The sequence below is a fragment of the Rhopalosiphum maidis genome, chromosome 2, assembly GCF_003676215.2.
Source record: "Rhopalosiphum maidis isolate BTI-1 chromosome 2, ASM367621v3, whole genome shotgun sequence".
Classification (NCBI taxonomy): domain Eukaryota; kingdom Metazoa; phylum Arthropoda; class Insecta; order Hemiptera; family Aphididae; genus Rhopalosiphum; species Rhopalosiphum maidis.
This window is the reverse complement of record NC_040878.1, coordinates 89,113,233-89,131,682: the sequence shown is the minus strand read 5'-3', so window position 1 is coordinate 89,131,682 and position 18,450 is coordinate 89,113,233. Positions and strand designations below refer to the sequence as shown.

General features: G+C 30.0%; 1 protein-coding gene across 1 annotated transcript in view; it reads right to left on the bottom strand.

Moving 5' to 3' along the window:
- Positions 1-18,450, bottom strand: part of LOC113551022 (gamma-aminobutyric acid receptor subunit beta-like) — a 43,574-nt gene that overhangs the window by 23,955 nt on the left and 1,169 nt on the right. The window contains 2 exon segments of the mRNA XM_026953016.1: positions 383-450; positions 8,486-8,571. Of these exon segments, the coding sequence (XP_026808817.1) occupies positions 383-450; positions 8,486-8,571 (154 nt within the window).

Sequence of the window (18,450 nt, the reverse complement as noted above, 5' to 3'; positions counted from 1 at the left end):
TACACCTATATATACATATATATCATAACGAAAAAACGACAGTCTACAACGTGCTTCAAACCCAACGTTTATGTATTACAACAAAGCGTTTCAAATGGTTTGTAACATAATAATAATAATAACAATAATGAGACTAGATGAGGTTAATGGTTTAAGAATATATTCGTTTGGATGCAACTAGTTCAGCTAGGATGATAATATAATATAATATAATAATAGATAGTGTGTATTTGAGTTACTTAAAAATGTTTAAATTATAAAAAAAAAAAAAATAATAAAATTAATATAATAGTAATAAATAAACACATTATAATATAAATGGTCCGATATGCATAACAATGTTATATTATGTAGTTTGCTTAAAAATATATATTTATTGTACCATTTGCACTTCAGACAATGAGCTGATGCTCAGCACGTACATGGTGACACCAACTTCTACTGGAGTACCTGAAACCCGGCAGATTAAAAAAAAAAAAAAAATCAAAATCAAAATCAAAAATGATACGAAATATTGGAAATTCTCTGAAGCGACGATAATATATATATATACAAATGAAATATACATTTTATTATCATGGTAAATACGAGTATAAGATATTATAAAACACATTATATTAATTATAATAAATCGATAACATTAAATCGATAAGTACCTACACACATTGTATATCGTCAATGTAAAATTCGTCGGCAATATAATATAGTAACATACATCGTGTAGGTTACCGACGACCTTATAAAAATAACAACTAAAGTGACGACTATGCGCCTGTAAAATATCATACTATATAACACTAATTATACTACGATTTCGATGTATGAGCTAAACGATATAATATTACGTTACATAATGTTATTATATTATATCCGTACGTCATATTATTATATTATAAGCACCAAATGCACGTCCTTGGCTTTAACACATAGGTACACGAATGTAAACATATTTCATTATTTCTACGGTGCATATATTGTATAAAATGTACTCGTTTGCAAACCTATACGATATGTTGTATGGTTATAAGGCCAGTATAATACACGTAACCTGAACAACGTATGAACCAATAGGTAAGTATGACAATATCGTTATTTGTACGTACCGAGTTAGATTTTTTCTACATAAAAATTCAAAGTTTCAACTCGGTCGACGTTAAATCGTTTAAACCATAGCTCACGCAGGCTTGTACATTTAATTTAAAATATTTCAATACCTACTTAAATACTCGTGTACACTTAAAAACGTCAACAGTTCTACTAAACGATTAAAAAAATATTAAAGGCACAACATATTTTTATAATATTTATATTATAATATTATCGACACACACACACACGTCAAAAGTGTACTGTGCTATATAATACATAATATAATATAGTATAATGGAACGCATACCTGTCTGAAAAATTATCAACGGGTCGTCGCGGTCGTCGTAGCGATGAAAGTAAAATTATCATAAAATGTTGAAAACCAAGTATGATTATCGAGCAACAAAATGTGATTTGAATAAAACGCAAAAAAATAACGCTTTCTCATTAGCACCGCCAAGGGTAATTATAATATTATTGTTTTGAAAAGATATATTATTCAACATAAATAGTTATTATTGTATGACATTATATTTTAACGTTCGATATTTTTAATTATTTTTTGTGAACGAGAAATCTAGACGTTACATATTATTTAAATATACATTAAACTCAGTTGATAATTAATGAACAGGGTGATTCACCAAGCACGCTAATTATTCTCTGTTTTTCCAATAATGCAATTATTCTAAATCTCAACATAAGCATTTTTTTTAAATACTCACATAAGCATAATACGTATTTTTGAATTCTTAAGATTTGTTATTTAACTTAAACTTATATTTATTTAAATAATAACCACTCTTTTTAGAAAAAGGTAATTTTTATTTTAAAATCAAAGTATGTGTTGCCTGCACAAGACACTCTAGAAAGTACAAAAAAAATCTTAGGAATTTGAAAATATAAAGTGTGTGTTTGAAAATTTTCAGAACTATAATTGTAATAAAATAATTATTATCAAAAGAAAAATTGGAGTGAGTGTGCTTGACGATTCACTCTGTATAACACATTTTAAAACAATAAAACCGAGTTCAACAATACCGTATGCATACCTCACGACGTTTTGCTGGTGAAATCCGCAAGATTTTAATTTATTTCGGTTGACCGGTCGCGTATGGTGGTGAAGTGGCTAAGGGCTGGGGAGAGGATTAATGACGTCGGATAATAATAAAGGTTTCGGTTTTTTGTAGTTTTTTTTTTTAAATTTTTTTTTTCGTTCAAAGGCCGCCACCGCGTGAATATAATATAATATATTATATATATTTTCCAAGCCGATTTATCATTATTTCGCGAGGTTGAAATGCCGAGGTCGCGGCGCTATTTGAACGCGGTTACCGAAAAGACGACGTAGCTACATTATTATAGCAATGTTATAATAGAATATGCCGTCGTTATTGTTTTGGTACTGTTTTCTTCGAAAGGGTTTTATACGCATTGTAAAGGTCTAGACGAAAAACAAAGTATCAACAAAACACTAATAAATTAATTTCGATTGAGATTACGATAAAAATCGATACTATACTTGTGCTCGTAAATCAACGTTTATTTTAGAAAAGAGAACACTTTTAGCTGATGACATGAAATAATATCTAACGGAGAACAACTACGGCAGAACGACCCGTCGATGATTAAAATTCTGCAAATAGCGTTCAGCCCAGACCATGTTGACTATGTATATAATTGTTTTATATTTATAAACGTGAATCGTGTTCCCGAAGCAATGGTATGGAACGCGATCGGGTGGGTGGTGCGTGCGTGCATGCGTGCGGACGTCTGTGTATGTATGTGTTTATGTTACGGGTAAAGTACCAAAGTCGGATAATGTATACATTTAGGTAAGGTGAACACTGAACAACTACCAAAAACTATCCAAACCTATTAGATAAAGTAGAAATATTATTTATTTTTTGAAACAAAAATAACAATTGTATACGTTTTAGACGATACAGGTCGAGTCAAACTACCAAAAGTAGACACAAACTGAGATGATCCTTAAAATGTAGGTACCTGCTATTTGCAGTTGTGTCTATTAGCGGTAATCACCACTGGAAACTCAAAAATAAAAATGGCACCCTTCTTTAGCTTTATTCAAGAAATCAATTTACTGTATGTCGTGAACCAATTATAAATATTGTAGAATTTTTACCGAAAAAAAAATCTTTTCTTGAAATGCCTAATTTACAATCTTTTTCCGACAGTCAAAGCTTAAAAAATGTCAAAACAAATGCCAATCAAATAAATATTAATGTAAATCTTGGGGAATACTTTGCAATTCAAAATGTCACTCGTACTTAAATTTCTCTAGTAAATATTTGCACTAACTCGTATTTCGTTTTACATTTAAATTAAATTATAACATTTTCTAATTAATAATTATTTTTCGAATCAGAACGGTTTGATTTTTAATACTAGAATAAATCTGTATAATGAAGTATTTGAAGTATTCAGTGCGTTGGTCCTGTTGTGCCAACATTGTCGTTTACGATTATATAGTAATACTTTATCCATAGCTCACCGGGTAAGTAATGTATACATTGTACATATTTAAGGTAGATAATGTATACATTACACAGTTCATATGAATAAGGTTTACATTAACCGGGTAATATGTACACTATTCCTTTTTGTATACATTATCCATAACACAATGTATAAAACATATTATACATTTTAGATTGTATACCACGAAATGGTACGACGCAAGCTGATATAGTTATTATAAAATTAAGTATCGTCAAGTTCAAAGTTTCAAATCCGTAAAATGCGCATTGCTGATGACGTAAACGTGCGCCCATAGTTTGTGTTGTTTTTTTTTTTTAAATTTAAACGAACCTTTGCATGCATATATATATATATATATATTATATAATACACAGTTTTGTAAAGTATACTCGAGTTAAAGTATTCAAATACTTTTTAAGTAATCAAATACGCATTTCAAATACTTTCGGAAAAAGCACTCGTACATCGGATAAAAATGAAAGCATTCGGTTCGGTTTACTTATAATAGAAGACAAAACAAAACGTTACGCAAACAATTTAAAAGCATCCGAAATTATATGGAACCATCCATGGAAATACTTTAAGTTATCCGTATTAGTACGGCGATAATTTTTTGCACTTTTAAAAAGTATCTTTTACAAGACTGCGGAGAGCCGGTTACGGTGTACGCGTTCTATGCACCGCAGAGACTTCGGGAGGGGGGGGCGGTTAACGAAAACGGAAAGGAAAACGATGACGTACACCGACGGAAAACTGCCGATGAAACTTACGCAGGACATGATATCGCGTAGACGTAGTGTATCGGATACCGCGTGTGGACGGATCTCTTTCGGGTCGCCGTTGTCAACGTAAGTCGAATAACGCGTACACGAGTGAACGCATATATATATTTTCGTTAATAAGTGCGCGCGCGTGTGTGCATCATGTGTGTGTACAGTTTAGGTCTTACACGCCTAAAGTGCGCGTGTGCATTTACTGGCTAGGTGTGTGTGTGTATATATCGTGTTCCGGGGCGTGTTTAGCCTAAAAAAGCCGAGAGCCGGTGAAATCGAAAATAGAGTCACGGCGCTACAGGTCAAATCGATTTCGGGAGAGATGATGGCCGGAGTTTACACGCCCACACACCGTTACACCGCCGCCGCCGCCGCTCGTTCTGCGCCCCACCCGCACCGCGCCCTACACCCAAACTCGGTGTCGGTGTAACAGTGGTCTACGATAGTGCTGCTGCTGCTGCTGCTGCTGCTGCTACTTCTGCTGCTGTCTCACCGTACATTGTGTACAGTGTACACGACCGCCACCAGAAGCACCCAACACCACGACAGTGCGCTATTATATATATATATATATATATGAACGTATGTATTTAACTCGTCCTGCCACCCCACCGTCCGTTTCTCACCCCTTCTAGACCGCTCTCTCTCTCTCACACACTCTCTCTCATCACACGGTATACGCACATATATACATATATTCTATCGCGTGTATGATTTAGATCCGGTACAGTACCGACGTGACCTATATATGTATAGTTATCCTCGTGGCGGGACGGGTGACGGTGTGGTCGAGTGGGGTCGGATGTGTGTATGGCGACCGGAGGGTGTGTACACTATGCGTTCCGCACACCCGCGACATGTCGGCCTGGCTAGCTGCAGCCTCCGACTCCGAGTACCACTGCACCGGTGTCCGACAAACCGACGACCCATGCTGCCGCCGCCTTGCCACAGCTTCGGCAGAAAGTAGCCGACGTCGTAGCAGCACAATCGCGGCGGCGGCGGCGGCGCGGCAACCATATCGTCGCGTCAAAGGTATACACACACCATACACGTATATTCATACGAACGTATAATGTTATATGTATAATGCATAATACGTTATTATACTTATATATCATTACACATGCGCCGCCGCATCTAATGTGGGTCAACTGGTCCGCGTACGCCGTCGTCTTCGCCGTATCGTCGCCAACATGATATAGGCAATTGTAACGTGCGGTTGCGGATCTAGTGTATATCTTTTAACCGGGGCAAAGCGTAAAATTAGCATTCTCTCTCGAAATTCATCTATTATCACGCGCCTATATAACTGTAAATATATTCGCTTATTATTCGATGATTTGGCGCCCTCCTACCGAAACTTCCGGGGCGAGTGACCCGATTTTCTCACCCCCCCCCCAGATCCGACCGCTCCAGGCCAGGAGTATCGATAAACAGAGAAGACGTGGTCACGTGATCGCGAGAGGTCGGGGACCGTATAACTAATTTGTCATTACGCACGTGTGCAGTGTCTGTGTGGCACGTCTGGCCGATTCTGCGAGCAGACGCTCACTATCCCGTATAACTTAAATATTCAATAACAATCGGAAAAAAAATGCTCTACGGATAGACTGGTGAACGAAACACAATCGTATAAGAGAGAAATATACGATCAAATAAATAAAACGTAAGACGAAGTGTATATCTGTCGACCTGTCTGGTTAGGTGTGATCTATCATTATAATACAGAGTGTATATTGAAAGTAAATTGCCGAAGACGGCGTGCGATCATTTCGTATACGGGGCGATTTATAAATAATAAATCAAAATGGCTGAATGTTAAAAACGTTCTTTTATCAATAAATAAAATCGTCTGGCGTGTGTATAACGTACGCGGTAAAGCGTTCTTGAGAGTTTTTGACAATAAGAGATTGGACACATTTTATTTTTATTCTTTAAAAGGAGGAAAGGCGATGTTTTAAGAACGATCGAACACGCGCAAATTAAAAAAAATTATACGTTAAATGTTCAACGATTTATAATTACTTATCAACTTTTCGAGGTTTCGTACATCATGTATAAATAGATCACGGTAATTCAAACCATATACCGCCCCAATATGCACGCAGCATGCACACACGCACGCAAAATATGTAGGTATATTATATTCCGATCACTACAGGTTTCGTCGTACATCGTATATATGTGATGTAATAACGTACGTCACACCAGCCAACCGATTTGAAATGTTTGAAAAACAAATTTCACCATCAATTTGCACTGTATTTTTATGAAAATCCCTAAAGACCTAAAAAAATAAGGTCACGGGACTAGTGTGACGTATCTGATAATACAGTGGAAAAATAAACGATTTAAATGGATATTTTTTTTTCCTAAATGTTTTTGTAGTATTGAATAGGTAGGTACCGATATGATATTATACTACAAACGGCGCATATTGCACGCACATAATATATATACACAATTTGTATACAGAGAGTGAGATAGAGTGAGTGTGAGATCCGTTTAAAGTTTAGACGAGTTTTTCACAAGAGCGGCGGCGGAGGAAAATATATACAATTTCTTCGCATGCACTTATATATAACTTTGTATGTGTGTATTTCCACATTTAGATCGCCTAGACTTTAAACGCATATATCGATCTACTATAAACACATAACCATACAACGGTATAAATATAATATAATATCATATACATTATACGGTACGCACTACTGTTTGTTTGATATACTCTTTCGGGTTTTGTACATAACTCATATCGAATAATAATATATACATCGCACGTAAACGATGAAGTATATTGTAATGACGTTTTATTCGTGTGTTTAATTAGAATTTGAATTGAGTATAGTTATAGAATATTGTGCATTGTATTATACCGCTGAATATTGAAAATCATAACACCTACCTAATATGCATTAATGAATGTGCGTTAATATCTGAGAAGTATTTGTAATAATAATATTTTATTATATCATTATTTTAACAATGTAAAACAATTTCGGAAAACGAAGTATCACAATAGTACAATAATAATATCATGAACTAGTGATGTAAAAGCAGTAATTGAAAAACGTTTCGGGTGAGTTGTTGAAAAATAGAGATCATGGTTTATTATTATTTTATATTATATTGTATATGGGCAAACTGAAAATGAGACAAAAATGAAATCGAGTTTGAGAAGAAGGTTTAATACCAAAATTCTCTATCGGTTACGACCTTGATAAAATTGTATAAATATAAAACGAGGTAATTATTTAATTTTTATGTATTAATGTTTATTAAATTTAATTGTTTGTATTAATAAATTCGTATTTTCATCAGTTTTGTCTCGAGTTTTTGAAAAAAAACGAAATATTTCATTATAAATTAGCTATGATATATTTCTTTGAATAGTACTAGACTACTAGCATATTTTGTTATCGTAACATAACTAAATTTTTACGAACAGTTTATGGTTTAACTATTCATATGAAATTATTTTTAAAATTACACTCGTATACTGATTCCGTAATTAGTTAAAGTAAAATATAACATTATTTTATCACTAAATTCTTATCAATAAATATATCAAATGCATTAAAACAACCATAGAAATGTATAATCATTGATTATAAGTGATTATTAAATTTCAGTTTGATTGGATCAGTGTTTTTTTTTTTTTTTTAAATAATAGTAATGAGTTTATAGAAACTGACATAATTTATTATGTGTATAAAAAGTAAATAGTGAATTGATTTACCAAAAAACAGTACTTCAAAAAAAAAAAAAAAAAAATCACCTCTTGTAAAATAATAACCAATCTATCGGTTAAATGAAAATATTACACATAAATAAAGTATAACACCTTGTAATAATTAAAATGATCTTGTATACCTTAATGTCATATATTTTATATTTTATTATAATATACTGCATAACACCGGATGTGAGCAGTTTAAAGGATGATGGTTGCACAATACTATTACGTATTACACAACAATAGTGTTAGGTTTAAAGTGATTATGAACGGCATTATAATATAATATATACGAAGTAGGTACATATTATTTTATTGATTAATGTATAAGATAATAATATTATTATTACATATAAATTTTATGAAAAAATTATTGACTCACCTCCGTAATTCGGTCTTACTCTTTTGTCGTAACTGCCGCTGAACGAATCGAGTATGGCTGAAATGTTCACGTCTCCGAACATACTACTGCTGAAACAAAGCGATACAATCGTCACAGTTTGCTTGACAAAGAAAACGACTTAAGTGCAAGAATTATTATGTTATGATCTAGAGTACATTATTATAAAATATTTATTATAATGTGGTGTAACATATTTGTATGTATATATTACACAAAACGAATGGCGTTGGTTTCTTATAATATCTGTAACAGTCCACAGACAATTACATACAATTCACGGAATATTTAATTATTATAAGCTAAAAAGGAAATTATGATAGGGAATGGTAATAAATTGGAAAAACAAACATAAAAACCCGTCCCTTCAAAGCGCATTGATTTTCATAATAATTACTGTCACCGTTTCTCCTTCAACCACCGTCGCGTTAAATGTGAGACCGGTAATTTCTCAAGCGATCATTGTAGTGCGCTATGATCGGGGTTCCATAATGCTTGGTATAAAGGAAAAACATTTTATGAAAACCTCATCTTAACTCGTATACAATATAAATCGGTCAAATACAAAAAGCGTTTCACACCTACCTTGGCAGTAATGCTCAAAAGTGACTTTACTGCCAGCTTTAATAAAAAATATAAATAACCATACTTCAATATCACAACTAATTCCTCACCATTAGTTTCATTATAAAATACAATTTCCAAATCCTTTGACTAACTTAAGGTAAACATAAACCAATTTCTACTATTAATTTTCAACAACATCGTTAAATAGAATTCACTTCAAACATCACGTTTAATAATTTAATTTCCATGTAAGTATTACATTAAATTAGAATAATATGTTTTATAAACTACAATCTATATTATTTGTTTAATTGTTAAAATATAATTTTAATTATAAATTGAGTTATTATATTATTTTATTAATTTATTTATTATTGTTAAAATTTTAGTTACTAGCAGCAAATGTAATAATATAGTCTAAAAGAATAATTTAATAAACAAAATATTATTAACAAATGTTTCATTTTATAATATGTTTTATTTTAAGAAAATTTCAAGTTTATAATATTTAAATTTGGTGCACACATTACACCTTAGTTTTAATATTTTTATATCAACACTATTTTTTTTTATATTTTATGGGTTTTTAAATTATTATTTTAAGTAAATTTAATCCATAACATGTTCTAAATCAAAAATTTTATAAATTACATATTTTCAAAGTTTGAAAATATATCGAATTCTTTATTTAAAAAAAAAATAAAAACCTTTATAAATTAATTTTTGGATTTGAATAGGTAAATATATATTTTTTTTTTTTTTGTAAAAAAGAGAAAACTTTATATTTTTAATATAACATAACTCCCTCTTCTGACTATACTTATACAATAGATTTATTTTAAAACTTTAAATAACTGTTCCTCGTCTAATTTTAAGCATATAACTATAATATTATAATAAGCTTACGGATAAAAAATATTTAAACAAATTATATATGTTGTATAATAATATATGGTGAAAATAAATAAATAAATAGAGACTAATGTATTAAATGATGAGAAAAATGTAAGAAAAATCTTTATAATAAGAAAATTCCTAAATGTTTTTTTGGGAACTATGGTAATTAATTATTGTACGAACCAGATTTGAATCTAAAGTTATAACAATAATATGACCAATATATTATCTAGTGTTAAAAATTATAAGAATAGACACACTTTATTTATAATATTATAATATTACTGAGAATTTATATATTAGAATTTAAGTAAAAAATTTGAATGCTGTAAAGAAAAAAAAAACGAGGAATATAATATGAATATATTATTATAATCAGCATTTTTCAATTAATAATCACTTAATGTATGAAATTCCTAGTGAATCAATAAAAAGTAAAAACGAAAAATAAATAATTATAATAGCAATAACTATACAATCTTATAATTCATATAATTCTCAAACAACGTACTCGCATTATAGGGACGAGATATAAAATTACACATAACCGCTTATTAGTGAGCCCTATGATAATATTAGAGAATTGAATTAAATAATTGCAGCTTATTCTTAGTTTGAAACGTTTATACGAAACAGTGAACAGTGTAATATATGGTATACGATTTACCGTTTAAGAAATAGACATTCATTTATAAATATTATTCTCTATACGTATCTATTGGTAATTACATGAAATATTATTAACAATAAAACGACGATTTTATATTAGTCAGCCGGCGCATCGTATAGGCAATTTGGGTACGTCACTGTGTAGTTTGCTTTTTGACGCGCAATCGTGTGATTAATCTAAAATCCTTTCTGGCTCTAACAAGCTTTTATTTTTTTCATAAAAACATATTTTGCTACCAACCTACTTCTTAATTTTTTAATATGTTGTCCAACTTAGGATAAAAAGATTCTTTACATTATCATCTAGATGTTATCGTTATGATTATATTATTATGTATTATTAATCGCTTTATTAACAATATATCACGCAATGATGACATTAGGAAACGCGTTTTAAAACGTACCATATTTTTAATAAATTTAAATATTATATTAAAGGTAGAAAAAAATTATTTCAATGGAAATATTTTAATTTTTTAAATTTTTTGTAACAACTCAGAGGCTGTTCTCTGCTCTCTGCTCGATTAGCTCACAAACCCCCTTTTGTAACGCAAAATATTCAGGCTTATCTGTTTGTTCTTTCTTTTAATTGTTTTCTTTGATTTCTTTTCGTGATAATATTTTCTTTGTTTTCTTTTTAATATTGTTTTTTGTAACGCGCACCCTTCATCTAATATTTGAAACATCATCCTATCCATTACAAAAGATCTAATATAAAAATTATTTCTTGGAAAAAATATATTTATATTAATTTATTTTGTTTACAATTGTCATAACTACTATTTGCTTACCGTTTGGTTGCCATAGTAGCTGTTGACAAACAAAAAAATTAACTAACTATTTGATTTTAACTTTTTTTCGTATAAAAGAAAGATACGAATATCAATATTACCTACTTAATTTGATCATTAAATCCCAATTTTAATAGTTAAACATTAACTGTGGCTAATTAAAAAAAAAGCATTTATTTTTCAAATTATATACAATATTACGATGGTAAAAAAAAAAACAGTTTTGCTAATTGAAAAAGATACATAACATTCTTTATTATATCGAGTTTTAATATTTATAGTTGAACATAACGGATTATTTAATAAAAAATTAAAGAACTTAACTCCAAAAGTTATCGTTATGCTAGAAAAGGTTTATTATTGTTTAAATTTAAATATTTCTGTTCGGTCCTACGATAATTACATCCTAACTACTTATACAGATGTCTATGACAACTGTAATAGCAAGTGACAGTAAATTCATAGATTATAAATTATATGTGATAGCTTGAGGGTGGAACTAACCTATATACAATAGTCACCGTTTAATAGGCTCACTTTTAAATCAGAGTATTTGAATTTATTACTCAGATGAGTCAATAAAACGAATGTCTTAAGAATAAAATAATATATATTTATGGATTGTAATAAAAAATTTAATTTAAGTGTATTTTAAATGTATATTGTTTGTCTACAAAGAAAAAATGTGTATATTTATAAAAATTAAAATGATATAAAAAAAAATATTTTCTATTCTTTTATGTTTGAGTATTGATGTATTAAGTCAATAAAATAGTTCCTCAATATATATGCAATAAATTGATTAAAAAAAATAAATATAAACATAAATATGCCCATAAAAATAAAAACCGATGCCTTCAACTAGTGTAGTGTGAATAATAGATAAATTTTTCCTACGTGTGAGTATATAGGTATAATTCAAGAACGGCTTGTTTGATTCCGATAGCAAAACAAATATATTAACTGTGAATCTAATAAGTAACGAAGTACTATGTGTATTTAAAAATAATTACTTGTTGTATAATTGTAATACTATTGTCTTACAATATGAAACGTATAGTGTAAACAATGAATCAACTAACCGTGGGTAGAAATAAAGCAAAAAAACAATATTAATGCGTTAATTAACAGCGATTTTGGAAAAGGTAAACGACCGCATAATACGATAATACAATAAATTTACGTTGTGCACTTGAAACAGTTTTCCAAACTATTAAAATTACAAATCAACTGTTCAATAAGTGGCTAATTTACTCCGCGTATAAGCGTAAAACACGATTTTTTTTCCGTTCGATTTCGTCGTATGAATGAAACTACCCACTTTACGTTCATCGTTTTTAAAAACGAGAGCTCCGATACCGGCGCGGTGATTGAAATGACGTTTCGCCGACACGTCATCACATGCCGTACAAATATTTACTTCCCTACGAAGTTATTAGATCTCAACGTCTAGCCATATAGTTATATATATTATGTTGTATGTAAAGGTTTCGATACGCGATGCGTGTTTTCCGGGAAAAAACACATGTATGTGTATGTATAGGACTGTAAACACAAAGTGTGTTTGAAATGAATTTCGTCTAGACTTTGCGTTCGATATGGATTCGTTGAGAAATATGACATAATGATTTTTAATGTCTAATTTATATAATATCGTATTATTATTATTTGTGTACATAATTTAATCTTTTTTTAATTTTAACGATAAATTATTCAAAAATCATGCCACCGTCGATAGCTTTGATAATAAATAGTATGGTGAACATTATATTGTATCGGGTGGCGTTTAATCTTCATTAGTGTTAACTTTGTTGTAATTTTCAATTTTTTTATTAGTTACTTATTTATTTTTATTTTTTAAGTATAGCCTACATAGTATACGTTTACTTTAATATTCCAAAGCGCAATACTATTCCGGGGAAAAGATGTTAAGCCAGTTTAATACTTCCCGAGGTTATGCGCTGCAGGTTTACCGTCAAATTCGTAATCTCTATTTATATACGGAAGAGCTATTGGTCGGGCGATCGACGTCCAAAGTCCACACAGTACACACATGCCGCATAATGAAAACGACAGAATAAAATACGAGATACGAATCATCAGAGTTTACTGGATTTTTCTTTTCATTTTTTTTTTTTTTTGTTGTTATTATTTTTTTGAGATTTTGCCAAGATTGGCAAAGGCTGTGTATGGAGTCGGCCACCGATACATGTCTTATTGTATCCATATTATATGTACTCAATGTGGCGCGGGAAACGGATAATAGAAAAGTTCGCGTAACACGCTTTGATAGATTTATGAAAGACGTGATATTATTTTTATCTACGATTTAAACCTCTCGTCTGTCGATACAATAATAATATATTATAGTTATTGTTATTATTATTATTATTATTATTAGATAAATTCTGCGACCACTGTATGGACTCTATGTACCACCGTATTATTATTATTAAAACATATAAATCTAAAAAATGAAGTCAATCAGTTAAAGACGATAAGATATTTATTATGATTAATTAATCATCTTATAAATTAAATGATTATTATAATTCCTCTAAAACTAAAGTGGTCTTTCAATTGTAGGAATGGAAAAGGAAAAAAATATTGCATTAAACAATGCATAAGACTGAAGGCATAAAATTCTAATAATCAAAAATAAAACAATACTTTATCGAAAAGCAGAACAGGAGTTGAGAAAAATCGATACAACGTTATTATTTGACGACGATAAGAGTAGTGTTTAATCAGTGTAGAGAATTATCTCTCGATAACCTGCAATAGTATGATATTTATTGCTATATCATGTATATATACACACACATTAATACATTATACTATAAGTTTTTTTGCTTTAGTTGAACACTCCTGAAATGATTTTGAAGATTTTTCAAGTACAAGTATTCAAATATTTACTAATCGATAGACTCAGGTTTTAAATATGAATGCTAAATAATAGAGGTACGGATTCTCGTTTTATGGTTTCTTATGTTTAACGTTTAGACATCGTATAATAATTATTAAGGTAATAATATTGTAAAATGAATTATTTCACGATGGTCTAACTGTGAGTATAAGGCATTGCGGAACTAGTCTAGGAATATTATAGTTAACATTTTATGACCTTTGGTCCCTCGCAACAGCCATCGATACATAAACTAACATCATTACACTGCGCTGCAGTAGTCAGAAAAAATAATGCACTTATAAAGACCATGTATAGATCTATCTATAAAAAAGCGATTTATGTTATAATAACAATAATATTATGTGTACGGTGTCATATTATAATAATATGCTGTAACAAATTTCGCGTAGTTTTATGTATCGGAAGAGTTGTGCGGCTATAGCACACGTGTTGCTCGAAAGTTAAAACTTTGTACGTACTTATACTCGTCGTTTTCTCGTCGATACACACACGAAATATAAAATATAATAACAATATTGCATACGTTGGCGAAACGCCGTTTTGTACACAACGCTACATAATATTATTATGATGATATTTCTCTGGTCTGAAAAATGAATAGACACCATAATATTAAGCCACGCGCGAAAACACTCGAAAAGTACGGCACTTCAAATAGAAAATGCGCACTCCGATATGCGTGTGCGCGAGTGTTATGGAAATGACGGAAATAAGAGCATCGATTGACAGCATAGTGTTAAAACATTGTTGCTGGTACTGACATTCTACTCCGAGTGCAAGTGTGTACTGTGTGCGGCGCAAATGGTGTTCAATGACTTTTCTCGAACGTATTTATAATATTATTATTGTATAGGTATTATAGGTGCGCAAATACAGCGATAATAATATATTATTATGCCAGACCAGCGACGGATTTGAACTGTCAAAAATATACGAGTCTCGTTCGATAAGCTACTACCAAGTATATTATATTATAATACGGATATTATTAATATTCATCTACCGCTGCGTATATATAGTTTTTTTTTTTTTTTTTTTAGCAGCTATCTCTAATCGATTTTTTATTACAAAGGCAAAAAAATGATTTTTTTTTTCAGTCCGGATAAACCAACAAAAAATAATAGCTGTAAAGTAAATTTCGATGACGAAATTAAAATGTTCAAAAATTTGAAACGAACTCGCCGAAATTTGCAATGATGTGACGAGTGGAGGAGTAAATTAATGTTTTTGGCTCTCGGTTTTTGTCGCAATCTTATCTTGAAATAATTTGAACACGATTTCCATAGCTCAACGTCCAAAGATGACTTATTATGTTTATTTCTGTCAAATAGTTTTTAAATTGATTTTATATCCAATAAACTAATTTTAATTTTATTTAAAAACACTTATCGATAATAGTGACATTTGCTAAGTTCTATATAAATGTATTACAATCCACAGTTTATTTTTTTATATATACTCGTACCATCGAACACTTGACAATACTGATGATTCAATAAAATTTTAAGGGGTTCGCGTAATATTTAATAAAATAACCTGAATATTGTGTTATAATTAAATAACATTTATTAAGGATTATGTACAAATATTAGTTTATAAAATGTAAATATGAAAAATTAAAAATAAACAATATCAAATCCTACTTTTTACATTATTTAATTATAAATAATTGTCATTTGACCACTACTTTTTTTTATTATTTGTATTCGTTGATGGATTATTGTTATTTTTTAATTGTTTTAATGTATCAAATAGGTAATTTTATTTTAATATATTGTGTATTATGAACTCAAAAACTATTCGAAATCGAGTTAAATGAGTGACTGATGAGAAAAAACGATCAAACATGTAGTCTATGACTCGCGTGACCAACTATTTCATTAAAAATAATTTTTAATAACAATAATTTTCAATAATAGTAGACCAGGTGGCATCATTGGAGGTGAAAACACCGTTTTCCTTGTGTTATATCTCGGACGGGGCTTTATATTATATTTTCACCAATACCGCAATATCATTTATCGTATATTTATGGTGTCATAAACTTGGGCGTTGGACGCGTTACGTCAAGTTTTATTTTTTTGTTTTTTTTTTAGAAATTTAAATTTTCAGAATCTGTCGGATTTCATACTCAACGGCAATATTAATCGTTTCGCTCGGTGTACATAGTATAATGAAATATTATATTCACACTAACGCGGTAAAATACACTCAAGTACTTCTTGCATTTATCACAAAACTGTTTATTCTACCAATGGATTATGTTAGAAAAATTTTATATTTTAAATATATATATATATTATGTATTTATACCATGTTTCATTAATTTAGGAACTATTCCTTGGTCGTCTTACGTTGGATTGAATTAGAATTTCTTTAAAAAGCTATGAATAACTTTAACAAACATTTATAGACACATTTCAAAGTTGTATACTTCTAGGACGTGTTAGCTCAATAAAGTTTGTAAAAAGGACTAAGCCTAAGTAGTAACGGCAGTAACTTATAAATAGTATTAAATAATAATAAGCCCATAAAGAAGTAAAGATATTATAAACTGTTCAATATTTTAAACATTTTAATAAATTGAAAAGAACAGCTGAATAAGATATTGAGTGATTTTTAAATAGAGAAAAACGCCGTATGTATTAATTAGTGTATAACATTATGTGTAAATACTAATAGACACCAAGACATTATCGTAAATAAAATTTATGTAATTCAAAATGTACTATAACAAAATTATAAAAATAAACTTTTATAAGTTGGTACAAGGTGTTTTGTTCGATTAATAGAAACTCATAACACAAAAGTTTAAAGTACCGTTTGAAAATCGATCTATCTCATTATATAATTAATTATATACGTATGTGGATCAAACACATACAAATATTTATAAGCACGGCAGTACAATAATAATTGATGACACAATTAGTTTTAAAACTAAAAAGAACCCAAATCTAAATACCTAAATCACTGTAGAATGTCGATAAAATTGTATAAAGCATGCATATATTCGAGACTAGATTGAAAACAAAAATTGGAATGATAACGACGACGATTTCACATCCAGAAGACAATCAAAAGACGGACACAACAGTGGAATTCATATTTTTAATTAATATAATATTACAGGAGCTATACAATATGTTATGATAAAGCTACACCTTAGCCACGAGAACCATAATCGTCTTAAGCACGCATATCCGTTTAAGTTAAATTTGTGTTGTAGGTGTTTACAAATCAGAATGTGCACTATTTGTACCGCATAACAAAATATGTACATCAGGCCTCGTTTAATTCACTGAAATTTCGAAACAAGCAGAGTTCTCGTTATACTAACTTAACCTCACCAGAAGAACCGCGACCACTTTTTTTCAAAAAAAAGAAATATAAAAGTGTATAAAAGAATAAAAATTAACATAATATTATATACTAATCGTTTTCTTCTTTTTGATTTTATTTAAAAATCCATTTTACACTGTTATCAAGATAAAAAGTTGTCACCACATTAATTTGATTAGGAAGTCTCTATCGTTTCCTGACAAAAAATATTGTCCCACACATTAAGGTTATATCAACATTGAATATGAAACAAATGAACAAATTAAAATCATTGCGATAGAATAAAATAAAACATTAATTCGTATCATAATTTTGTACTTTAATAATTCCCAATCGAAATACTTGTACTATAATATCATAGTTATAATAAGCTATCGTAGATTTTTCAATTGTGTACTTGTATACGAGTGATATTGATATCAGGAGGGTTACTAATATTTATAGACGCATACAAATCGAAAAATGTGGGTCACGATTTCGTACATTATAAAACATAGATGTCATAAAATTAATAATTTCTACGGTTACAAAAATGAACATGTAATTCTAATATATTATTTAGAGTAGATAGATGTAATTATTACATTTCAATTATTGCATTTTCAGAGAAAAATTTACTGTAGGTACCTATTATATTTTTATTTGTATTTTTAGTGTTTTATTCGTTTTCGTACAGAAAAACGGCGCCTGACATTAGTATCCTATTCGCGGTAAAGGCTATTCCAGTGATTAGGGGGAAGGGGTTGATAAGG